The sequence below is a fragment of the Pygocentrus nattereri genome, chromosome 10 (genome assembly GCF_015220715.1).
Source record: "Pygocentrus nattereri isolate fPygNat1 chromosome 10, fPygNat1.pri, whole genome shotgun sequence".
NCBI classification, from domain to species: Eukaryota; Metazoa; Chordata; class Actinopteri; order Characiformes; family Serrasalmidae; genus Pygocentrus; species Pygocentrus nattereri.
Genome location: NC_051220.1, coordinates 12,654,395 through 12,674,521, shown reverse-complemented (window position 1 = coordinate 12,674,521; position 20,127 = coordinate 12,654,395). Strand labels below are relative to the sequence as shown.

At 41.5% G+C, this 20,127-nt stretch overlaps 1 protein-coding gene across 5 annotated transcripts in view; it reads left to right on the top strand.

The window, feature by feature from the left end:
* Positions 1-20,127, top strand: part of ank3a (ankyrin 3a) — a 122,781-nt gene that overhangs the window by 27,835 nt on the left and 74,819 nt on the right. For all 5 annotated transcript variants that reach the window (XR_005130833.1, XM_037542141.1, XM_037542144.1 and 2 more), the window contains exons 2-11: positions 3,900-4,001; positions 6,563-6,661; positions 7,052-7,150; positions 8,403-8,501; positions 9,570-9,755; positions 9,954-9,977; positions 13,742-13,840; positions 15,024-15,122; positions 15,625-15,723; positions 18,174-18,371. Coding sequence is in view for 4 of the 5 variants with exons in the window: in XM_037542141.1 (XP_037398038.1) it covers positions 3,900-4,001; positions 6,563-6,661; positions 7,052-7,150; positions 8,403-8,501; positions 9,570-9,755; positions 9,954-9,977; positions 13,742-13,840; positions 15,024-15,122; positions 15,625-15,723; positions 18,174-18,371 (1,104 nt within the window). In the remaining variant the exon portion in view is untranslated. The remainder of the gene's footprint in view (positions 1-3,899; positions 4,002-6,562; positions 6,662-7,051; positions 7,151-8,402; positions 8,502-9,569; positions 9,756-9,953; positions 9,978-13,741; positions 13,841-15,023; positions 15,123-15,624; positions 15,724-18,173; positions 18,372-20,127) is intronic.

The window sequence follows — 20,127 nt, the reverse complement described above, 5'->3', positions numbered from 1 at the left end:
AGTTTTGAATAGTAAATAAAATGTCTATATTTGTTTTGTAGTCATGGCGCCCCCTGGTTCTTATCACCACCACTGTAAAGAAATCTGAACCATTTCACACCAAACCACACTGAATCACTCTGAAAAGTGGGTGGAATTCCCCTTTAATCTCTCTTTGTGCCTCTCTCTCTGTTATGATGTCATGTCCACTCTAACGCTTACATAACACCACAGTGTGTGTCAGAGAGTTAAAGCATGCATGTGGGTGGGTGTGGGGGGGTATTTTTACACCCTGTATGTGTGTGTGTTTGTACCGGATGCACGGATTCCCTCACTTAAATATTTATGTCAGATTTAGAAAGTGACTTTCTCTCTCTCTCTCTCTCTCTCTCTCTCTCTCTCTCTCTTTCTGTTATTTTCACTTTAGTGTTCTTGCATTGTTTTATGGCATATCTGAGCTTTTACATCCATCAGGGAGGGAGGGGGAGAGAGAGAGGTGTGTTCTCTAGTAAACACTATATACCAAAAAGACTATACACACTGCTAAACCATTCAAGAATATTAAAAGAGGAATTTAAATAATTTTCTACATTTTTCAACTCTGCAAAAAGTCTTGGGCAGGGTTGGGGCTGACATCAGTGTTATGCAGTTTTTATATACTGTTTCAAAAATGTATGAAAGAGGTGTCTAGAAAGAACACATTAATGGGCAGAGCCTGGAAAGGGGAGGATCTGAAGAGGAAACACAAGGACAGAGTGTGTGTTTCTCCTCTACGCAAAACTGTGTGTGTGTGTGTGTGTGTGTGTGTGTGTGTGTGTGTGTGTGTGTGTGTGTGTGTGTGTGTGTGTGTGTGTGTGTGTGAGGGTCTCCTAGGACATACAAGAGCTCTGCTGCCCACACTGTGTGGTGTGTGTGGGCAGCAGAGCTCTTGTATGTCCTAGGAGACCCTCACACACACACACACACACACACACACCTCAGAAAGGCTGAGCGCTCCCTCTGAGCAGCTTAAAAAACTTCAGATAACAGACTTCACAGTTTATTACCAAACTTATGCTTATCCTGTTCTTTTTTTCTCTCTCTCTCTCTCTCTCTCTCTCTCTCTCTCTCTCTCTCTCTCTCTCTCTCTCTCTCTCTCGGTCAGTAGTGGTCAGGTTTCCTGCAGTGTGAGAGTGGTGATTCAGTCCGAGTGTAAAGTAGGCCCATCTGAAGGTGCTGATTCAGCTGCTCGACTCCATCATAATCAACTACAACCCCATTAGGACGCTGTGCAGAATGTAAATAAAAATAGAATGCAATGATGTGCAAATGATTTAAATCATATTTTAAAAGGAACTATTACAAAGACATCATATCAAATGTTGAAATTGTATTGTTTTTTGAAAAATATATGCCCATATTGAATTTGATGCCAACAACACATTCCAAAAAGTTGGGACGGGGGCATGTTTACCACCTCTTCTTTTAACAATACTCTGTAAGTGTTTGGGAACTGAGGAGACACTACTGTAGTTTCAGCTGCTCAACAGCTCCTTTGTCATATTTTTCATTCCATAATATGCCAGATGTTATCAGTGGTGACAGGTCTGGACTCTGTTTCTGAGCCCTTGGAGTGAATTCCACAACAGAATCATGTCTGTTTTTAATGCAGTGCTGTCTGCGGGCCCAAAGATCATGGCCAGCACATACTGGTATTTGGCCTTATCCCTAGCATACAGAAATTTCTCCAGATTCTCTGAATCTTTTAATGACATTATGTACTGTAGATGATGAAAAGCAAAAGTTCTTTGCTATTTTATGTTGAGAAATGTAATCAATTGTTGCACTATTTGATCATGCAGTCTTTCACAGAGTGGTGAACCCCTCCCCATCTTTACTTCTGAAACACTCAGCCTCTCTGGGATGCCTGTTTATACCCAACGTTACTGACCTGTTGCCCATCAACCCTCAGCTGTTTTTTTAGCATTACACACTATACCAGCATTTTGTTGCCCCTGTCCCAACTTTGTTGGCATCAAATTCAAAATGGGTATATATTTTTTCAAAAACAATAACATTTTCAGTTTCAACATTGATATGTTTTTTTATAGTATTTTCAATGAATTATAGAGTTTAAATGATTTGCACATTTTGTTTGTATTTACATTTTGCACAGATAGATAGACAGGTAAATAGATAGACAGACAGACAGACAGACAGACAGGGTTTATTGTCTATATTCCACATGCTGTGTAGTAGTTTCTCCAGTTAATTTGTATCTTCATTTCATTTAATACTGAATTTGAATCACTTCAGAAGAATCAACTGAATCAAATGAGATTGAATTGTTTTTTATTTCACCGCAATATTACAACACACACACACACACACGCACACACACACACACAGTGTATTAAGCACAGAGGGTCTTTACTGGGGGTCTGTAACTATCCAGAGTCAGTGAGAGCTCATTAACAGTAATTCATCTCAGACTGAAAACACTGATACCCTCTCCACTGCTCTCTCTCTCCCTCTTTCTCTTTCTCTCTCTCTCTCTGTTGGTCAGTATTGCGTGAGAGTGGTGAGAGTGATACAGTCCGAGTGTAAAGTAAGCCCATCTGAAAGTGCTGATTCAGCTGCTCGACTCCATCATAATCAGCTATAATTACATTCAACACAGTCATTTACACTAAACTCATCGCATTCTCAGGTTTTTATAAATGCACAGACAGACCGACAGACAGACAGACAGATGGACAACCGACAGACAGGATTTATTGTCTGTATTCCGGTGCTGTGTTTCTCCAGTTAATTTGTATTGTATTCTATTTTTGATTGTGAATTTGAATCACTTCAGAAGAATCAACTGAATCAAATGAAAATGAATCGTTGTAATTTCCCCACAGTATCAAACACACACAGACAGGTACACACAGGTACACAGGTACACACAGAGGGTCTTTATTGAGGGTCTGTAAGTATCCAGAATTAGTGAGAGCTCATTGACAGTGATTCATTTTAGACTGATAACACTGATACCCCCTACACTGCTCTCTCTGTGTGTGTGTGTGTGTGTGTGTGTGTGTGTGTGTGTGTGTGTGTGTGTGTGTGTGTGTGTGTGTGCGTGTGTGTGTCAGCTTCATCTGGTTTTAGGGACATTCTAGTTGACACAAACGATCACACAGCAACCTTCACACACACACACACACACACACACACACACCAGACTGTACCACACACAACACAATGCAACAGAGCAAGACACAGAGAGGAAGAGACAAAGAGAGACAGAGAGAGAGAGGAAGGACAGAGGAAAAGAAGGATAAGTCAGATACAGAATGAGGCAGAGAGTTACAGACAGAGCAAGGAAAGGAACGAGGGAGCGAGAGGAAAGCACGAGAGAGAAAATGATGGGAGTGATGACTCTGTGCTCGGTGCTGTCTAATGTGGCCCTGAGTGTCTGTTGTGTTTCTGGAGTACCATGTATTTTTCAGTTTGAAGATAGTGGGTGTCTGGTTATGGATGGAGATCATTCTCACCGTTTGACCTGCTGGTGTTTCTGACTGATGATCTGACTCACCGCTGTGACAGTCCTCTGACTTCCCTTCGGTTCCTCTGTGTTTTTCTGCATGCGGTTTTTCCAAATCAGTGTGATAGTTTTAGAGGATCTGGTCGGTTCTCCAGAACTGGACTGTGACGTTCCCTCTTTGTTACAGATGTTCTGTGTTGATGGGAGTGTGTGAGCTTCTGCTCAGACATGGAGCTGGTATGAGGATTCAGTACCTTCACAGAGCTGAGCTCTGCAGTGATGATCAACGCTAAGAGTTTAGAGTTATTACTGACAGTGTTTTGCTGTTGTGCTGTACTGTTTAAATGTAATTACATATTTACTAATGAATTACATTTACATACTATTTACACTCTCTTTCTCTCTCCTTCAGTCGGACAGTAATGCCAGTTACCTGCGGGCGGCAAGGGCAGGTAATCTGGAGAAAGCTCTGGACTACCTGAAGAGTGGAGTGGACATCAACATCTGCAACCAGGTGAGAACCAGACGGTCAGCTTTTACTGCTACTGCTAGTCATTCTGATACTTATACATATACTGCTGGTGTTACTATTTATCCTACTAGGATGAGTCCTATTGCAGTTGTTACGGTACTCATACTACTAAATCCACTACTCATGCTATTTAAACTACGAAGGCTACGTTCACATTACCAGGTTGAAGTGGAATAAATCTGAGTTTTAGCCCTAACGGGACTCAGATCTGATGTTTTCAGGGCTGTGTGGACACACAAATCTGATCTTTACAAATCACTATGGTCCTAGATCAGATACGTATCCGATTTGTGGACATGCGACCTCAATGTGAACATTCAGATCGGAATTCATGCACTTTTTTCATCATTCAACATTACCATGGCAGCAGCGCCAAACAGAAGTTAAAGCCTGTAAACTTTGGAAAATAAACACGTCTCACCTTTGTCACCTTCGTCCCGCTCTAACAATGAACAGCTAAGAGATGTTCAGAGCTAGTTATATAAGTACTGCTAGTTATACTGCTACTGTAACTGCTAGTGATGCTATTTATTCTAGTCATATCACTCCTCTTACTACTAGTCATACTGCTGTTGCTACTGCTAATAATACTGCTAATTGAAGTAATACTGCTTACTACTAGACAAACCGCTGCTGTTACTGTTACTAACATTGGTAATGACAGTGCTGGAGCTACTACTGGTCATCCTGCTGCTGTTACTGCTACTGCTACTCATACTCGTACTGGTTGTGTTACCTCTAGCATTACTGCTACTGGTACACATACTGCTACTACACATACTGCAGTCAGCTAATGCTTCTCATTCTTCTACTGCCTGCTGCTGGGAGTCATACTATCATTCATAATGGTACTGATAGTGTTACCATTACTGCTCATACTTCTACTGCTATTCCTTCTTCTATTCATATTGCTGATCCTACTGCTTCTTGTACTCTTACTGATTCTATTTGTGCTGCTGCTGCTCCTTATACTGCTACTCTTGTTGCTATGTACAGCTATTCATACATCTATTGCTACACAAACTCTTGCTTGTCACCCTGCTACTGTTACTGCTAGTCAAACTGCAACTCATACTTAAGTTATATACTTATATAACTCATACTTCTGAGATATATATACATATATATACATAGTACTACTGCTACTCCTAAGTATACTTCTATTTTTACTTCTACGAATTCTCCTAATGCTATTCATAATTCTTTTCTTACTGCTACTGATACTCATTCATGCTCATATTGTACTCGTACTGCTACTAGCTTATACATCTACATGCTAATAGTGCTATTCATATAGCTATTGCTATTGCTAATTATACTGCTATTGCATGCTGCTACTGATCCTCACTGATCCTCATGCTGCTTTTTTTTACTGCTACTGATTCTACCACCTGTATTAGGTTAGGAAATATGAAGTAACAGTAGCAGCTGCCATACAAACTGTAGAAACATTCATTTTATGAGTAGCCTTCCTACACTTGGCTGTTTTGCTAGTAAAAATCTATGTGATTTGCTGTGCTATATTAGCATCATCCTAACGGTGCCACACATTCATTCTCCCACACTGGGTTATTATAATAAATACTTCAATTAAAATGTAGTAATTGAATATTAATGGAGAAGCTAACATTAGCCTGATAGCTGTCTGCCAAGGTCATCAGCCTAGTTCTATTTTTTAAGAAAATATGTTTAAACAGAACCAGGTTGAAATATAGGGTGTGTTTAGTGGTGTTTCTGGCATCTTAAAAAGGTTGATGCTTGTTCTAGCAGTAACCAGGAATCCAGAAGATCATAATGATCCTGGGTGGGTAGGGTGGTCCTCCATTTGCCCCATTACTCAGTGTGATGCTAGCCAATGGGGGATGTCTGTTAGCTAGTGTAACAGAATTAGCAGCTAGTTCTCCAAGTGTGTTGAGTTCCAGTGATGTTGCATTAGCAGCAGTTTGAGTAAAAGAAGTGTAGCATCACATCTCAGAGAGAGATCATTTTAGCCTTCGCCCTGACAGCTTTGTGGCATGGTATGGTATCAATGTGCAGCCCTTTTTTTTATTTATGGAAGGATTTTGACATAGTAGACGCCATTCTGTGGTTTGAGAATTATTTATCTGGTAGAACACAGTGTGTGCAGGCTGATTTTAGTACACCCTTGATGATGGCTAATGGTATACCTCAAGGATGAATTCTTGGGCCTCTGCGTTTTACAGTATATATAAATAGTCTTTGTCAAATGTGCACAAATTTTCATTGTTATGCTAGTGCTATTGTTATCTACAGTTTAGCACCTACTACTATTACTAAAAATTATTCAAAATGTGGAAGCGAGTAAAACTGTCAGTGTTGATTATTGATTTTTATTTTTTATGTTTAATGTTATTTTTTGTTTGTTTGTTTAATCTCAGCAAGGTTTTTGTGATTAATTAAAAAAAATAATAAAGGTGTGACACCTAATAGGTGGAACTGGCAAATACTAAATTGGGGAAAACCCCCCGTAAAAGTGTGTATGTTGTATAAGTGTAGATAACATTATTTCCTGTGTGTTTCAGAACGGTCTGAATGCACTACACTTGGCGTCTAAAGAGGGTCATGTGGAGGTGGTGGCAGAACTGCTCAAACTAGGGGCCAGTGTTGATGCTGCTACCAAGGTCAGTCTCACACACACACACACACACACACACACACATATTGGTGAGATACTGATGTGGTTGGGCTCAGGATGTACAGTTATTAGCGACAGAGTGTGAATGAATGTGCCTCTACCTTCATTTTTTTAACGGTAACTGACACGTGTATCACGCGGCACGCTCTGCTCTCTCAGCTCACATTCCACTGTTATAAAAAGACCCCTGCTGTCTGTATGCGGTGTGGGGGGGGTGGGGGGGTGGGGGAGGGTGAAGTACAGGCCAGCGGAAACTGCGGCTCATTGGCAGTGTGTGTGGTATGCTTGTGGCCATATGTGTGGCAGAGTGGCATTAACAGGTGTGTGAGGCTGTCTGTTTTTCCGCTTTGACAGTGTGTGTGTGTGTGTGTTGCAGAAAGGAAACACAGCGCTGCACATTGCGTCTCTGGCCGGGCAGACAGACGTGGTACGGGAACTCGTGACCAATGGAGCCAACGTTAATGCACAGAGTCAGGTACATACACCTTGGCCACTCTACTGAAAACACCTTCCTTGTACATCCACTAACTGGCCACCTTATTAGAAACACCCACATTGTGCTTCTACTGCCTGGTCTCTTTATTAGAAACACCCACCTTGTGTTTACACTCACTGGTCAATTTATTGGAAACACCCAATTTGTGTCTCTACTGACTGGCCACTTTATTAGAAACAGCCACCTTGTGCTTCCACTAACTGGACACTTTATTATTAACACCTACTTAGCCATCCTCTAGTCCTTCATCAGTGATCGCTGATCAGTTTCTGACCACAATGGGTGGTGGACCACTCTCACTGCCATGGCAAGAACACTGCTATGCTGAGAATGGTCCATCCCAGGGGTGGTCCTCTGGTGATCCCCTTTCGCTGGTGGATGGGGCAGAGAGGTGCTGGCAGTCATGTTTGCTCATATGCAGGTACATGTGCAGGGATGTGTATGTGTGTGTTGTGCTCGATCATCACAGACCCTTGTCCTGCATCAGCAGCTCTTCGTTGGCATGGTAACGATGCTGGGGTCAATAAGGTCACATCAGAGTGGAACTCTGGAAGTCTGATGGAGACTCTGCATGTGTGTGTGTGTTGGTGCGTCTCCTTGGCTGCTGCAGTGACCAAAATATCAGGAATGACAGTTTCCATAGCAACCCATGGCCTTGTTGCCATGGCAACAAATGAGAAAGCCCCACCCACTTGAACAGAAATTCAAATAAATAAAACTTTATTGTTTTGAACCATTTCAACTTCTGTTACAGTGCAGATCAGCTGAAACCTCAGTGTCTCTCTCTCTCTCTCTCTCTCTCTCTCTTTCTCTCATGCACTGGGTGATAAAGTAGAGAGTTTTGCTGCAGAAGACTGTTGAGCTTCATGCATTCTAATGTTACGGAAGGAGGGAGAGTAGAGACTGAGGACTCTCTCAGTATCCTCTGTCTGCAGTGCTCCCTGCTGGCCCTTTCACCAGCAGAATATATCAACTCAGATATTTTCAATTAATATAACTCTGTTATAAGATGAACTAGGACTCTGTTGTCTGTATGTGTGTGTAATGCTGTTGAGCTGCTAGTGAGCACTGAGGGGTGAAAGCGGACCCCCACTGTGAAAAATTATTCACACCTCTCCACAACGTCAAACAACTGCAACTTTTTTGTGTGTTGGTGTGAGGATGCTGTGTTTGTGTTGATAGTGCAGTGTCTGTGTGATGATGCTGTGTCTTTGCTGATGTTCTGATCCAGAATGGCTTCACTCCACTGTACATGGCCGCTCAGGAGAACCATCTGGACGTGGTTCGGTTCCTGCTGGAGCACGGAGCCAGCCAGAGCATTGCCACCGAGGTGAGTGTTATTGATTATTGTGGTGGGGCTGGGTGACCTTGAGTAGTGTACTTCCTCTCTCCCTCTCTCTCTCTCTCTCACTCTTTTTCAGGTTGTCTCTCTCTCTCTCCCTCTGTCTCTCTATTAGTCTCTCTCTCTCTCACTGTATCAGTCTCTGTATGTCTCTTTTATTCTCTCTCATTTTCTCTTTTTCACCCTCTCTCCTTCTCTTTTTCTCTTTTCAGTCTCACTCTCTGCTTCATGTCGCTCTCACTTTATCAGTCTCTGTATACTTCACTTTTTAACCTCAATCTTTTGTTCAGTCTCTCTCTGTATCTCTATGTCTATCTCTTTTTTCTGTCTCTCAATTTCTCTTTTTCAACCTCTCCATCCTTCTCTCTCTCTTTTTCAGTCTCATTCTCTCTCTCTTTATGTCTCTCTCATGTTATTAGTCTCTGTAGGCCTCACTTTTTAACCTCACTCTTTCAGTCTCTCTCTCTCTCTCTCTCTCTCTCTCTCTCTCTCTCTCTCTCTCTCTCTCTCTTTCTCTCTCTCTCTTTTCTGTCTCTCGATTTCTCTTTTTCAACCCCTCTCTCCTTCTCTCGCTCTTTTTCAATCTCACTCTTTCTGCCTCTTTATGTCTCTCTCACTTTATCAGTCTCTGTATGTCTCAGTTTTTAACCTCTCTTTCTTTTAATTGTCTCTCTCTATCTCTCTCTCTTTTTGTCTCTGAATTTCTCTTTCAACCTCTCTCTCTCTCTCTCTGTCTGCTTTTGCTTCTGTAACAGTCACTTTTCTCTCTCTCTCTCTCTGTCTCTCTCTCTGTCTCTGTCTGCTTTTGCTTCTGTATCAGTCACTTTTTCTCTCTCTCTGTCTCTCTCTCTCTCTCTTACTGTAATATCTCCTGGAGAGAGTGTGTATGTTTATACTATGTCAGTTTGCTGTAACTCTGTTAGATTAATGCTGACTCTGCTGTTGTGATCAGTGCTGCTCTGTCCTAACTCTGTGTGTGTGTGTGTGTGTGTGTGTGTGTGTGTGTGTGTGTGTGTGTGTGTGTGTGTGTGTGTGTGTGTGTGTGTGTGTGTGTAGGATGGCTTCACTCCGCTGGCAGTGGCGCTGCAGCAGGGTCATGATCAGGTGGTCTCTCTGCTGTTGGAGAATGACACGAAGGGTAAAGTTCGACTGCCCGCGCTCCACATCGCTGCCCGCAAAGACGACACCAAATCTGCAGCTCTGCTCCTGCAGAATGACCACAACGCCGACGTGGAGTCAAAGGTACAGACCGACTCTCTGAGGAGGCGTAGGCTAAGGGAGGAGAGCTTTATGTTTCCTGTGTTTTTATTTGTATAAAGACTTTTCGGTTGTGTGTTTATCACGTTCCTAATTGACTCATATTTATCTGTTTATTGTTTGTATTTATGTGTTTGTTTGTACTAACGGCCCATTCTCTCCTCTTCTCACATCTCACCATAGATGATGGTGAATAGAACAACAGAGGTATTACCCATAATGCACCACAGGGTGCCTGCCCTCTCTCGCTTTTACAGCCCTGCCCCACCTGTAGTGCTGCCCCTGCTCTCTCTGTCTCATGCTGTCTCTCTCCTTCTGTTATTCTGGGTCCTTCTCTTATGTGTGCGATTGACAAATTCAGAGATGAGTGGATGGAAAGATGGTCAATTAAATAGATGACTGGATAAATGGATGGATGGATGGATGAATAGTTGGATAAACTTGTTTCTGGCCTGTTTCTGGTTAGTTGGATGTATTGTTGGAAAGAGGAATGGATGGATACATGGATCAATGGATGGATGAGTGGATTGATGGATGGATGAACAGTTGAATAAATGGGAGAATGGATGTGTCGTTGAGTGAGTGTATTAACTGTGTTAAATGAATGGACAGATGAATGGGTTATCAAATGAATTGGTAGATGGATGAGTGAATGGATAGATGGATCATTAAGTTGAGGAGTAGTTGTATGAATGGTTAGATTGGTGAATGGATGGCCAAATGGATGAATGGATGGATGACTGTTGGATGGTCGGATTGTAGGACAGACTGATGGACAGATAGATGAGTGGATGGACAGATGGACATATGGATGGAGAGATGAATGGATGGGTGGATGAACAGTTGGATGGTTGGATTGGAGGACAGACTGATGGACAGATAGATGAGTGGATGGACAGACAAATAGATGCATGGTGGATGGATGAACAGTTGAATAGGTGGGAGAATAGTTGGATGAGTGGTTAGATGAATGGATGGACAGATGAATGAATTGTTAGACTGATAAATGGATGGCTTGGAAAATCAGATTGGTGGACAGACTGATAGACAGATGGATGGAGAGATGAATGGATGAGACTATGCTGCAGCTTTGGACGGATGGAGCATGTTTCAGACCGCTGGGTTCTGCATTCTGGCCTGGGGTTCCACATCTCAGTACAGAGCTATCTGATTGACTGATCACAGACTCAGTTCAAGGCAGTTTGTTAATCAATCTTAATGTTATTGAACACAGTGCAGGTGTGCTCTGCAGCTGGAAGTGTAGATACAATCAGTGAGAGTGTGATGAGGCAATTTTACATTTCGGAAAATGCTAAATTACTAACCTTTGATTTGGTTTCATATTAAATTGCTAATCAAATTTCACAGCCATATAAAGTGAACTAAAAGTCCATCAACATTTTACTGAAGGACATAGAACTGAGGAAAATTACTTGCTGTACATTCACATTAGCAAATGACACATTTGTGAAATTCCTAATTCAGGAGGAGATATGTAGCCACAATTTGGCAGCAAGCGGTGCAGCAGCAGGGCAACAAGCACTAAGTCCATGTGACACGATGAAGTAACAACCTAAATGTTTGCCTCAAGCAAATTCAATTGTAGAGCCTCGACTTTCTCAACTCTTCGAGGATTCCTTCCAGGATTCCACTCCTATTCCCAATAGATAGTATCAATTGATTGATGTCACTCATGTTATCACCGCCATATTGTTGGCAGACCACCGGAATTGCATGGGGGTGGCAGTGTCACTCGCTGAGCCACCGTTTGTACAGCGTTAGTTAAAGGTGATCTATTATGCTCATTTTCAGTGTTCAGAATTTTAGTTTTGGGGTCTAAAAATTATACTTCTTCAAGGATTCTTTAGTAAATAAAATGGTTCTATATAGGTACTTTGCATCATGAAAGTGTTCATCAGATTGATGAAGAATGTGCTGTAAATGGTTCTTTATAGAATCTTTTTGAAATGGGTACTATACAGCATGGAAATGGGTTCTGCTATTGCTACATTATGGGCTTGAAACAATTTTTGGCACTGTATAGAACCCTTTTCAAAAAGGTTCTATATTAAATCAGCTCATTCTTGACTAAAAGCAGCCTCAAACTTCCCCACAAGAAACAAACCCAGGCGACTTGAGCACCTGCTAATGTGGCTAATGTGAACATACGGTTTCTTTCTGAATTCCTCGTGTAATGGAGCAGAGAAACGCTAGTAGAGAGGAACCCTGGTGTCCAGGTGCAGAGCCGGTCTGCAACTTCATCATTGATGTTTTTAAGCCCTTAGTCCCTGGAGGAGGTGCATGGTGCTTTGGACGGTTCTTCCCCTGGGTTTCTCTCAAACAGCTGAGTTCTCCCCTGTAGACCTGTGCTGCAGTAGCGTGAGCTAGCCGTCCCCGCATGCAGCTGGGCTAGCAAACATGGCAAGCACTCCTACTCTGGCTGTGTAGTAGAGGTGCATGGTAGAGAACATCCTCACCTTCCAGACTAACAACCTCTATCAGCCATCCTTACCAACACGGCGCGTTTCAGAACCGTGGAACAGGAGAATATGCATTGCCATGGAAATGTGACAATCTCTGCTACTCAGAGTTCATGGTTGTTTTAATTGAGGTTAACAGAACATGTTCAGATCTCCGTACACCCTCATACATGCCCTGGGCACTTTATCAGAAACCCCTCCCCTGTAGCTCCCTTTAGCAGTGGAGGTTGAACAGAATGTTTCAAATAAAGTGGCCAGTTAGCAGAAAGTGAAGGTGGTGTTTCTAATAAAGTGAGCAGTTAGTAGAACATGGTGTTACTAATAAAATGGCTAGTTACTGGAAATAAAAGGTAGTGTTTCTAATAGAATGGCCAGTTGGTAGAAGTAAAAGGTAGTCTTTCTAATAAAGTGACCAGTTAGAAAAAATAGAAGGTGGTGCTTCAAATAAAGTGGCCAATTATTAGAAGTATTAAGTGATGTTCCTCATAAAGTGGCCAATCAGTAGAAGTAGAAGGTGGTGTTTCCAATAAAGTGGTCAGTTATTAGAAGTATTAATTGACGTTTCTAATAAAGTGGCCAGATAGTAGAAGTACTAAGTGGTGTTTCTAATAAAGTAGTGACCAGTTAGTAGAAGTAGATGGTGGTGTTTCTGTTAAAGTGGCCAGTTAGTGGACGTATAAGGTGGTCTTTCTAATAAAGAATGGCTTTTATTTGATATGTTTTATAATATTCTGATCCAAAAAGCATCAGTTTATTAACTGTATGTTCTCAGTCCTGAATGTGTCCTGTTAATCCTCTTGTGTCTAATCTGGGTTAAGTCTCAGACTGTTTGGGGCTGTGAAGTGATACCATCTGAACCTGTGGTTTGTAACTGCAATAATTTCCTGCAATGTGGGTGAAGACCTGTTTCTATAACATAGGGATGATGGGGAAAGTGGGAGGGGCCATACCTTCCCAAACGTCACCTGCTTTGCAGCAGATTATTGGCTGATTGAGATGGACCTTCCTGTGATTGGAGGGCTTTAGCTGAAATGCAGCCAATAGCATGCCTCCATCTCGCTTTAGCAGCTGTGTTGTACTGTCACGTCACAATGTAAACAAAAATGACTCATTTACATCAGCACCAAAGCAGTGAAACTGTAAGAGGTTTCTGAGGATTAATTAACTTTAATTTATGCTTGTAAATATGTTACTGTAAACGCTTCTCAGGTGACCTCTCCAGGCTCCGCCCCCATATGCTCACTTTGGTTAAAACAGCTGAACTTAGCCAATCAGACAGCTTTTCCATCCTCGCTACAGTGGCTAGAGATGAATGCATTTGTGGGTGGGGCCAGTTCTTATTTCTCATTTTAGGTTTCCCTGCCTGATAGAAGCTTGCATTAGATCAAAGCAAAGGCAGTAAATGAAGTAAATGTGTGAATGAAAATGAAGTAAGTGTGTGCAGTCTGTGGGCTTCTGGGTAATGTAGTTTTGTCTGTGTCTCTCTGTTAGAGTGGCTTTACTCCTCTGCACATCGCTGCCCACTACGGTAACATCAACGTCGCCACATTGCTGCTGAACAGAGGAGCAGCAGTGGACTTCATGGCCAGGGTAAGAACACAGTGCCACCTGTTGACCTGGAGTAGCAGGTACACTCATTTCAGACATATGCAGATAGAAGAACATCATATTTCCATTTATAAGAGAAATCTCTGAGAACCACTATGGAGGGTTAATGCAGTAGAGGGTGTTGTTTCACCATATAACCAGGATTGCATGGTAAGCTTTAAGGCCACTGTACACTGGACATGCAGCATCACTTAGAGTAGTGTCCGCTTTAGAATGCCAGCAGGGAAAGCTAATAAAACCAGGTATTATCAGCCATTCAGCCTACAGCAGTTTAGTCCCACCCATTCAGCCTATAGCAGTTTAGCTCCACCCATTCAGCCTACAGCTGTTTAGCCCCAACCATTCAGCCTATAGCAGTTTAGCACCAACCATTCAGCCTACACCAGTTTAGCTCCACCCATCCAGCCTACAGCGGTTTAGCCCCCACCATGCAGCCTGCAGAAGTTTTGCTCCATCCATCCAGCTTAGAGCAGTTTAGCTCTGCCCATTCAGCTTACAGAAGTTTTGCTCCACCCATCCAGCCTACAGCAGTTTGGCTCCACCCATGCAGCCTACAGCAGTTTAGCTCCACCAATTCAGCCTACAGCAGTTTAGTCCCACCCATTCAGCCTATAGCAGTTTAGCCCCTCCCATTAGCACTGAAATTAAGCCTCACTTAATTTAGGCCTAAATTTATCAACCTAACTGAGTAATGTTGCTTTGCAGAATATGTTGTTGATTTGAGTCATACTGTGTCTGTATTAGTCCAGCAATTCTCCCCAGACTATGTCACTGGTGAATTTATGTGTGTGTGTGTGTGTGTGTGTGTGTGTGTGTGTGTGTGTGTGTGTGTGTGTGTGTGTGTGTGTGTGTGTGCCATCTGCCCTCCCAGCTGTTAAAATAATAACACTTTTACTGAGTCATATGGTGATCACACACACACACATATGAGCAGCAATACCCACAAACTCTCTGATCTTCTGATTATCACAGTTTATCAACAGCAGTGTTTATATACACTATTCATCTCACATACAGTGTATAGAGCTACAGTGGAAATTAATTTGAATATATGTTATAGCTTAGTTAATGTCAGTATTTTTGTGATAATGTCTTTTTTATGTTTGTTTTTCTGTATATCTTCCCCTGTGTGTGTGTGTGTGTCTGTTTGTGTTTGTATGTGCAGAATGACATCACTCCACTGCATGTAGCGGCTAAAAGAGGGAACGGGAACATGGTGAAGCTGCTGCTGGACCGAGGAGCCAAAATCGATGCCAAGACCAAGGTACACACACACACACACACAAACACACACACGCACAAATGCACACACACAAACGCATATGCGCACACACACACACACACACACACACACATATATATATATATATATATATAGTAACAAACTATAATTGTTAGAAGGCTGTATTATTCAAATTCAAGCCTCTGACCAATCACACTGTGCTGTGAGAATCCTGACTAATCGGAGCTCCAGATGAGTTTATGTGGGTGTTTTCATGTACCTGCACATTCATGTAATTAGAGAAAAGGACATTATTTTGGTTAAAATAAAGCAGATCTTTAACTGTTAGCTTTACAGACTCACCATTATAAACGACTCTATAATATATAACGGTGTGTACTGCGATCATAATGTGCAGTGAACACAGTCACAGTTCTGGTGGTTAGTCACAGCTACAGCTCTAACACTGACATTTATCACACTTTATCCACTGTGACTGATGTTATGGGGAGCTGACGCCTGTCTGTGTTGTGTTTACATGCAGGATGGGCTGACCCCTCTGCACTGCGGCGCGCGGAGTGGACATGAGCAGGTGGTTGAGATGCTTTTAGACAGAGGAGCTCCAATCCTCTCCAAAACTAAAGTGAGTGTCACTGACCCCTGCTGGTGGAACACTGAACTACAACAAAATACCTGGAGGCCGTTCAGTCTCAAAGCATTGTGCACCGTTAAGATACGATTTCCAGGTTGAACAGCATGAGATACCTGTTCTCTCATTTGATGGCCGTGTCAGAGGTGTTATCCAATCAGCAATGACATGAATATAAACCCTGCCATATTAAAAAGGCAGAGCATACAATGGATTCTAATAAAGTCTTTATAAATGTGGCTGGTGCAGTTTGGTTTATGCAACTGGTGAAGATATTAGAAGACGTATTTGACGTGTAAATTTTTGGTTTTTGATAGAATACGCTAGAAGGATGTCAAGAATGACCATCTCAGCTGCCGTAGTTGCAACACTTGCGTAACACAACAAAGTGTTCGTAACACGTCGTTGTTTCCAGTTAAATAAACATTTTGCTACATTTTCTCAGTTCAATATGAAACCTAAGATCAAATAAACTATGACATTTTAAAACATTGCATCACATAACAGGTAATGAAAATTCTTCAGTGGGTGTGTGGCACTTTATACAGAGCCATTATAAGAGAATAGTTCATAATAGATCCAGATTAAGTCGTAACAGATCCAGATTAATTAGTAATAGATCCAGATTAATTCATAACAGATCCAGATTAATTAATAATAGATCCAGATTAATTCATAGCATATCTAGATTAATTCATAATAGATCCAAATTTATTCATAACAGATCCATATATATGCATAACAGATCCAGAATAATTCATGAAAGATCCAGAATAAGTCATAATAGATTCAGCATAATTTCCAACAGATTCAGAGTAATTCATATCAGATTCAAAATAATTCATTATAGGTCCAGAATAATTCATAACAGATGCAGAGTAATTCATAGTCGACACTGAATAATTCTTAGTAGATAGCAAACATTAATAGATAATAATAATTTGTAGTCATTTAGTAGATTACTAGATTAATTCTGAAGGAAATTTTAGGTTTACAGGAGAAACAACATAATTATCTAAATTACACACATTTATTAGGAAGAATAAAATGTAAAGTTTGATATAAAATATTACATTTACATCATTTAAAAGAGTCTAAGATTTGGCCTAATTAGATTTGTTTTTCAAATCAGATCTTTTAAGATGACTGTCCACACTGTTATTCATTAAGTGGTCAGCTCGGATTTGTGTGTCCAGACACCAGCAGTCTATCTGCATGGGTGGCCTTGGTAATGATGCAAGCGATAGTTACTACATGGCTACGCTGATGACACGGATTTTAAACGCAGATCAAAGAGAGATGCACTTCATCACTCTGGATTTGACGTCATCATTGTTTGTCATTAAGTGAGTGACGCAAAAGACACAATCTGATTTGAGCGTCCAGACTGAGACTCACCTGTAAGAATCTGGTCATTGGAGTTGCATTTCTAACCACCTTCAAATGTGGTTTGGATTCCATTTGCAAAAATCAGATTTAATGTGTTTCTGCTGTTCAGACTATCAAAAATCAATCTGGATACAATCTGCTTGTGAAAAAATCAGATTTTGGCTGGCAGTCTGAACAAGGTCTAAAAGAGCCAGGCCCATTTCAAGATTTGTGCTGGAAGGACTGTGAGTTAATTGTGCAAAACAAGTGACCGTTCATTCATGTCATTTTTAGTCAAAACAGCTGTTAAATAAGTTATTCATTTTCTAGTATCAGCAAAAAAACAGAAAACATATTTTACCAATAATTGACAGCTAAATCTAGTCTCAGCTATTTGAGTGTTGAGTGAATCACTCTTTACCTTTATTCCAGCTTCCATTCTTTTCAGGAGACTCACTTTCAGCTCCTGGAAGAATCTGCAGACACACCTCCAATGTTCAGTATTAGAAGTTGGCTGATCATTTTCTGAAGTAATCGAACACATTCAGTGATGTTGAGGTCTGGACTCTGGGGTGGTCAGTCCATTGTTCAGCTTCTTTGTTAGATGTGCGTGTCTCCTTTTCACAGTGAGGCATATTGACAGCTACACATCCTTTCAGACCCATAGCGCTGAGTCGTCTTGTCGCAGTGGAAGGATGGACAGAAACACCTGTGGATGTTTTCAGATCTGAAGCAGCTTGATTTCCTCCTCTCTCTCAAAGATCAAAGCTTTAAGTGCTGTTTATCTGATGAGAACAGTTTTGGTGTTTACCAGGTTTTCCAGGTGGTTGTTAGGAGTCCTCAGTCTTTTCACTTTCTTCTTTCTTATGCACAAAGATCATCTTATATCTGATCTGCTCACAAACATCTCCAGAAAGTTTAATAACTTGTATTTAATGGCTGTTTTGACTGTAAATTAAATAAACAAAGTCTTGGGTGTAATTGAGGTGTTTTTAAAATGTGCAGATGGAGATCGAACTTGAGTAACTTTCTAACTGTGTGTGTGTGTGTGTATGTGTGTGTTTGTGTGTGAGTAGAATGGTCTGTCTCCCCTGCACATGGCCACTCAGGGTGATCACTTGAACTGCGTCCAGCTCCTCCTGCAGCATGACGTCCCTGTGGATGATGTCACCAACGACTACCTGACCGCTCTGCACGTGGCTGCTCACTGCGGTCATTATAAAGTGGCCAAAGTTATAGTGGACAAGAAGGCCAACCCGAATGCGAAAGCACTGGTGAGAGAACCACACACACGCGCACACACACGCGCACACACACACACACACACACACACACACACACACACACACACACACACACACACACACTAATCAGCTGTCCTTCAAAGCGTAGGACCCCCACAGGACCCCCAAAGAGCAGGTACTATTTGGGTGGTGAGTCATTCTCAGGACTGTAGTGACACTGACATGGTATTGGTGTGTTAGTGTGTATTGTGCTGGTATGAGTGGATCAGACATAGCAGTGCTGCTGGAGTTTTTAAACACCGTCCACTCACTGTCCACTCTATCAGACACTCCTACCTTGCCAGTCCACCTTGTAGATGTAAAGTCAGAGATGATAGCTCATCTGCTGCTGCACAGTTTGTGTTGGTCATCTTCTAGTCCTGCATCAGTGGTCACAGGACACTGCTGGCTGGATGTTTTTGGTTGGTGGATGATTCTCAGTCCAGCAGTGACACTGAGGTGTTTAACTCTAGCAGCACTGCTGTGTCTGATCCACTCAGACCAGCACAACACACACTAACACACCACCACCATGTCAGTGTTACTGCAGTGCTGAGAATGACCCACCACTCAAATAGTACCTGCTCTGTCCTGACCACTGAAGAACAGGGTAACAAAGTAAGCAGAGAAACAGATGGACTATAGTCTGTGACTGTAGAACTACTTCTATCCTTTCTTGGAGAGAAGTCTTTATCTCTTTTTCTTTTCTTTCTCTCTCTCTGGGTGGGATTTTCTAGTGAAGCAGGTGTTTCCCCTACTCACTCTGGTGACCAAGCAAGTGGTCAGTCATGTGTAACACACCAGCCCACATTAAAATAAACAACAAACACCCTATAAGTGCTTGTCGGATATTTCTGTTACAACGTATAAAGAATCAATGAAGTACAAATAAATGAATAAAATGAAAACCGACACTGTTACTGTGAATAACTACCATAAACACCCACTCAAACAGCACAAATGGAGAAAACATGTAGGTTTGTAGTGAGTGAGCATTACGCCAAACGTTTTAGGTGCTGATTTAGACAATAAGGCACCTTAAAGTAACTGAAACAAAAAGAGTAAAACAGAAACAAAAATATATCAAAATAAATGTACACATTTTTTAAAAAAAACACAAACCTATGACTGATCTGTTTAACCTGAAAAAAAGCGACTGTGTTATTCTGATAACAGTCGTTCAGAGAGGAAAAAGGGAAGTAGAGCAGAGTAATAAACCCCCACCGAGTATTAAAAACAACCTTATCGCCATGTATGTTTAGCAGAGCAGATCAGCCTTTAACCCAGATGGATCATCAGAGACTCAAACACACCCAAAAACACCACGTTTCTGTATGAGAAGAAACATTTAGATTTATTGTTTAGAAATAATGGCTGATAATATTCAATATGCAATACAGTGCATTATATAGAGATCCAATAAGCAAATTTATAATATTAATAACATTGGTCACACTTTATTCTGACAGCCCCTAAAGATGATTTACACATACTTACATTATTAACAAGCTTTCTGGTGATACTTGTTAGATTATCAATAACGTTATGGTTTAGTTCAGAAAATGAAGATTCAAGATTCAAAAATGAATCCACCTTGGGAGCCATAACATTTCATGTCCATTTTATTGAAGTCACATTTTACCATCTTGGCTGTAAATATAGCCGCTCGACTCGATTCACTTTTGGTACCAGCTACTTCATATTGTACTGCAGATATAGCACCCCCTCAATGTAACTGGTCGTCATA